The 6,468-nt window shown below is 24.7% G+C and overlaps 1 protein-coding gene across 1 annotated transcript; it reads right to left on the bottom strand.

The window, feature by feature from the left end:
• Positions 1 to 1,597: 1,597 nt before the first annotated feature.
• LOC105620658 lies at positions 1,598 to 2,134 on the bottom strand. Its single transcript, XM_012202148.1, has 3 exons — positions 2,070 to 2,134; positions 1,723 to 1,855; positions 1,598 to 1,648 (listed from the first exon to the last, which is right to left on the bottom strand). Exons 1-3 carry the CDS (start codon positions 2,132 to 2,134, stop codon positions 1,598 to 1,600), a joined length of 249 nt encoding a protein of 82 aa, XP_012057538.1.
• Between the last annotated feature and the right edge of the window lie 4,334 nt (positions 2,135 to 6,468).

Genomic DNA, 6,468 nt, shown 5'->3' on the forward strand with positions numbered 1-6,468 from the left:
TTGTCCATCTTCCCCCCCCCCCCAGGGCGAACTCCAGGGGTGTCGCCGTCATTACAAGCAAATCCGAATTTCTGTGACATGAATCGCGACCAGGGACTTAGCCGGATTAATGAACCAAATACGTTGTAGATATTACTTCAATTGGTACAATCTGTTATGTCGTCATCGCGGGAGGTGCCTTGCTCGCAGAGAAATTGGATAAGATTAGTGGTACATGGTCATAATAGCGAATAATTCTAGCACTCAGGAAACTCTCCTATAAAATTGAGCTTATGGAATTTTTGATTCTTTTTTGATTCTTTTTTGATAAAATTAAAATTTTTTAAATTAAAATTTTAAGCATGTCTCAAAGTTCATCAGGGGCCTAAATTCCCCTATAAAATATATATATATATAGTCCTGGATATAGTCCTTTTTAATATATGTATATAAACAAATTAATTTGTTAAATAAATTAACTCGATGATAATTATCTCTCCGTTTCAAATCAGTGAAAATTTTATTATAAAAAGAGTATAAATAATTACTCCAAGTGTATAGAAAATTAACTTATTTTTTAATTTAATATGCAAAAAATGAAAGAATTTTAAAATAAAACCAATTTCTAAAAATAAATTCACAATATATAAATATTACTTATTAAAAAAATTTTTTAATTCTATAAATTTATTTCATATATTAAATTCTTATATTTGTTTTTACATTCAAATGATAGGAAATGAATTTTACTATAATTATTATTATTGTTTAGAACGATAATATATATTATTAAATTTCAATGTCACACGATTATTAAATGCAACGATATCATTTTTTATCTCAAATGAATCAAACAGGATAAAATATTGTGTGATCCTACATCAGTTTTACAAAATTAACGGGGTTGATTGATTTATTAACTATATAGAATTGAATGTACTAATTAATAATTTATTAGGATGTGTGCTTAATTAATTAATAATAGTGAGGAAGGCGAAATGTCAATTTTAATAGAATTTCTTGTGTGTGTATTGCATTATATTTATTTTACATTGAGAGGCATGTACAGATACTACGACACAAATTAATAATAACTCATGCAAATTTTTCCAAATAGAAAGCTCTAAATAAAGAATAAAAAATGTGTTTTGTAAATTTATCCTAATATCAATGTGAAGAATTTGATTATGTTTTACATATTATTTTAATATTTTTATATTAAAATATACATATCACTAAAATTATAAGAATTTACAATAACTCATTTTCTTTTTTATCGAAGTTCTTACAGAACTATATAACAAAGTAAATTTTATGACAAATGAGCTATTCAAACTTATATATATGTATTTATTTATCTTCAATTGTATATTCATTCATCTATATTCAACGATATTGTTAAACTTTATTAGACAGTGTGTTTTTTTTCTAGAGTATTATCTATGTTAGATAATATTCGATTAAAAAAGAATTATAGACGAACTCTTCGCATGTAATACTTTTAAAAAATTTTTAATCAATATATTTTAAATATTTCAACTAATTATTTTAACTATTTATTTTATTTTATTAATTTAATAAAGATCTGACTAAAATAACAAATTTTTTTTCAAATTCGCTATCGCGTAGAATAAATCACTGTAAAATAAGATACTGCCGTACTTGTAAGCTGGAAAATGAATATTGTACTTTACATAAACATTACATTTTATTTCCATTGTTAAAAAAAATTTTTAATTTTACCGAAGCAAATCCTTCCAAAGATGCAACAAATATTCTACCACATACAAGAACAGTATTTATTGTTCCCCTTTGCATTATAAATAATAATAATTTTTGAGTATGCAAAGGTGCTGCATACCATAGTCCATTATAGCTATAAATTAATTTAAATAAAATCAATTTAAAATAAGAAAATAATGGAAAGATAAAAGTATTTTTGTTAATTAATGTTAAATTAACTATATGTTAGGAAAAATATTGAAATAGTGTGTACAGTACCTGTTAAATCACCAATTTAATAAATCTATATCATAATTTCTATTTAAATATATAATAATTTCAAAATGCTATAAAAATATAATACCCACCTTACTTTAAAGAAATGTAACCCATGATTCATTAATTCTTGTCCACCATAATTAAGAATAAACATATAAATCAAATGATAAATTATGAATATAATAGCAATACTTATTATACGAATATCGGTTGTGAATTTTATAAGTTGAAAAAACTACGATAAAACATCAATTATTAAGCAATTAAAGATAGTTAACTTGAAAAAGAAAAAATTATTTACTTGAAAAAGGTTGATACTTAAGGAGCTGATACCAATTACAATCAGAATAGCAAGTAATGTTGTATAAGTGGAAATCACAAAGTCAGTATACCTTTAAGGAAGAGCTGAATATTGGAACAAGATACATATACATTATCGTTATAATTAATGCAAAATAACACAGCTATAAAGGCTATTATATACTATAATATAAATATATATTTTTTATTCACATATTTAATTCTGGCGGTAACCACCTGACTCTATGACAGTATTATAAAAACGTTATGTCTGTGATATCAAAATACCCCAGATAGCAAAATGTGCAGTTATGTTAGCAGTTTGTGAGCAGATTGGCAACAAATTCAGATTCTGTTCCATCCATAGCTACTTAGTTCGCATTAGACTCAGGATCTGATAACGAACATCAACGATCTGTTGATGTGAAATGTCAATAGATTGGTGACAGAAACCGAGCAACATTTGCGCGCGAGAACAATTTGATGGCAGAATGGCAACAGAAATCAAGCAGGAATTGCAAATTCTGCTTAGTTTCTATCACTAATCAGCTGGCAATAGCATACTAATAGATTTTGTCATATTTCTGACGGCAGTTTATCATCAGATATTATTCTGTGTGAAATTGAAAATTACTCAAGATACGGAAGAAAAAAGACATGATTAGTTTCATCTCTTTTCGATCATTTATTCCGTACATAACATCATTTCTTAAGATATTGTATGCATCACGAAGCATATATTAAAAATGATCATTATATTATATATATTTAATTCTTGAATATACTTAAACGTGTTTAATCGATTCAATATAAATTATGTTAAAAACGATATATCAATGAAGCAAAATATATTAATAAAATTTAATATATATATACTAATAAAATTTAATATTAAATGTGCTGTGAAGATAATTTCAGAATAATCAGTTATTTTTAATGCATAAACTCTTTCGAAAAATAGAATTCTGTGGAAATAAATTACAGAAAGTTATAATAAAGTTATAAAAGTTTATATCTTTTTAGATATTGATTCGATGAAAACAAATTTACAGAAAGTTATAATAAAAATATAAAGATACTGACTCGATGGCTCTTCGATGCATGACAACCGCATGTATAATCTTTTGAGAAAGGAGATATTCTCTTTTAGGACTAGGAATCATTAATATATTTCTCTCTATCACATTCTCTATTCGAAAACTGTATAAATCTACTTAAGTATATTTTAATTAAAATAAGTGTTTAAGAAAAAACAAAATACGTTTCACATTACCTTGCGATTTTAAACAATGCACATGCGTGCATGATAAACATTACGATTATCACACAAATGCCCCATAATGCAGTTATTGCTATGTAAGCGGTTAGTATCTCGTGTAATAATAGATAATGAATATATCTCTCCTGATTGACAAAGTACTCCGTAAGAACCAGGAGATGAAACGGCCGTGATTCGTTTAATGGTAGTACAATATTAAAGATTAACGGTAACAACTCAAATAATGCACAAAGTAATGTAGATATATAACAATACGCTGAGAAATATTAAATTTAATTCGAATTAAATTAGGTAACTAATTAAAAGAAATTGTTCACGATGTATTAAAAATATTATTTATTTCATTAATAAAAATGAATAAATAATATTGCGTCTTCGTATAATATAAATATACTATGAAATACTCATATTCTTACCTAACATAACTATTGTAAACAATCTCATGTTGCAAGCATATTTTTCTATAATATCAATTTCTAATTTATCTTTCAACAAATTCCAATCATTATGGATTTGTTCCAATAGTATTTTCAACTATTTAGTAGACAGCTATTTTTACTTGCTCATATTTAAAATATAATTTACTTTATAAATGTTGCTATAAAGCATGATTTGAATGAAAAATTTATCTTATTCAACTTACATCGTCTGCCTGAATGATGAAAACGATATATTTTATTACGATGAAAGTAAGAGGAATGAAAAATGAGAAAACCTTGAGCAGAAGATTTACACTGTATTGGTTCGTAATGAATATCAGCAACTAAAAATAACATTTAAAATATGTATTGATTATAATTTGTATTGATTATAATATCATATAATTTTTATTTTTACTTCGAAATGTGTCCCTAACATGATGACGTAGGATTTATTTTGTTATATAAGAAAAAATTGTTTATATTTAATAGATTATAGAAAAAACACTACAATATTATTAATAAAATATAAATATAATACACAACAATATTTTATATTGTCGTGCGTTATATGCATAAGATACAAGAAAAGATGAGAAACTTATAATAAAAAAAGAAATTCTTAATAAAAAAAGAAAAATTTTACGAATAAAAATTTTTACGAATGTACGTAATAAATGTCACCGATTAATTATTGTCATAAAATTTTATAAATGTAACGCAACATACCTGAACAAGAAGAAATGTCAAAAGAATACCAGCAAATAACATTTTGTGTAGCCATGTGAGATATGTTTGTTCATAAGGCCACAAGCCAAGTGTTTTAAGTATAATTTGATAGATCTTGTAATGGCGCTCTTGAAGCGCATATGTCTTGTACGAGTATTGAGACATTATGAAAAGAGTCTCTCCAAGTCTCTCTTCTAATTGTCAGTTTATTCTATTCGAAATTCTATGAATTTTAAGTGATGTATTTTAAGTATCGTGTAAAGAAGTCGATTATATTTTTTCAATGGAACGAGACATTCATGATATAAGCAAATGCAAATTGAATTGAATTATCTCAATTTGTAATTGAGAGTGATGTTTATTTAATGTATAAACTGAATAATATGATTGCGCAAACGCAATAATATTTTTTTCTTCTTGGTAATGGAAAGAACTTCAGTTTTTTTCGAAATGTTATAGCATATCTTTCTCATCTTGCATTAAATTATAGAATGCAGAAAAGTAAATCAAATGTACAACACATTCGTTCATTATATCAATAGTTATTTTTTTATTACAAATTTTTTAAGAAATTATAGAGGCAAAATGCTGATGCTAAGCTCAAAATTTTAATTTATGATAAAAGAATTCATTCTATTCTCCTATAACATATCAAAATAAATACTTATATATATTTAGTACTTTATATACTAATATAATTAGTTAAATACTTAAATATAATTATAATAGACTGATAGCAAAGTATGAAACATTTTTAGTGTGCATATTTGATTTAAAAAAATAATAAAATATGACAAAAAATTATATTTATAAATTTTTTTTATTGAAAAATTAATCTTCTCAATAAATCATTGACTAAACTAAAATAATTTAGTATTACATTCCATAGATGCGTTTCTTTTTTGTACGCTACTGTTTATTTGATTTACTTCATTTTTTGTTCTATATATGTACGTGCAGTATATGTGTACGTACGAAATATATGCAGAGCATCATGTTCTAATAATGATTATTTAAAATATTTAAGCACTATCAAACTTATCACGAAACGTTAGTATTCCATGTCTTACTTTTCATGCAGTGACAAACGTACTTTGTGGTGCATCGAATAGTACATCAATTTATTTACCTTATCTGTTATGTTAACTAAATCTGATCATAAAACGATAAATCCACTACGCCAATTGTAAGTTTCAATATTTTCTACATTTATGTTTTTTAGATATATACTATTTGTATTATAATTTAAATATAAATTTTTTGTTCTTTAAAATTATCGATTGGTTTGGAATCCATAAGTAAAAAATAGTATAAAATAATGTTAAAAACATATATTTAATACGCAATTTCTAATTATGTATCTGCTTAACACAAATTTACATTATATTTATGATGTATTTATTTGTCACTTTTATCAAAATTTGTCCAATTAATAAAATAATTATTAATAAAATAAATTTTATGTCTTGTTTCTATCGTGTAGAATAAATCAATGTAAAGTAGGATACTGTTGCATTTGCAAGCTAAAATTAAATAAATATTAAAATTTAAATTTTTTGTTGTTAAAGAAGTCTTAATTTTACCGTAGCAAAACCTTCTAAAGATGCAATAAATACGCCGCCACATGTTAAACTGACGTTTATTATTCCCTTTTGCATTATAAATAATAATAGTTTTTGCGTACGTAACGGTGCTGCATACCATAGTCCATTATAGCTGTAATTATTATTTTATTAAAAATAAAATTGATTGTAAAATAGT

The sequence above is a fragment of the Atta cephalotes genome, assembly GCF_000143395.1.
Source record: "Atta cephalotes unplaced genomic scaffold scaffold00028, whole genome shotgun sequence".
In the NCBI taxonomy this organism is placed as follows: Eukaryota; Metazoa; Arthropoda; class Insecta; order Hymenoptera; family Formicidae; genus Atta; species Atta cephalotes.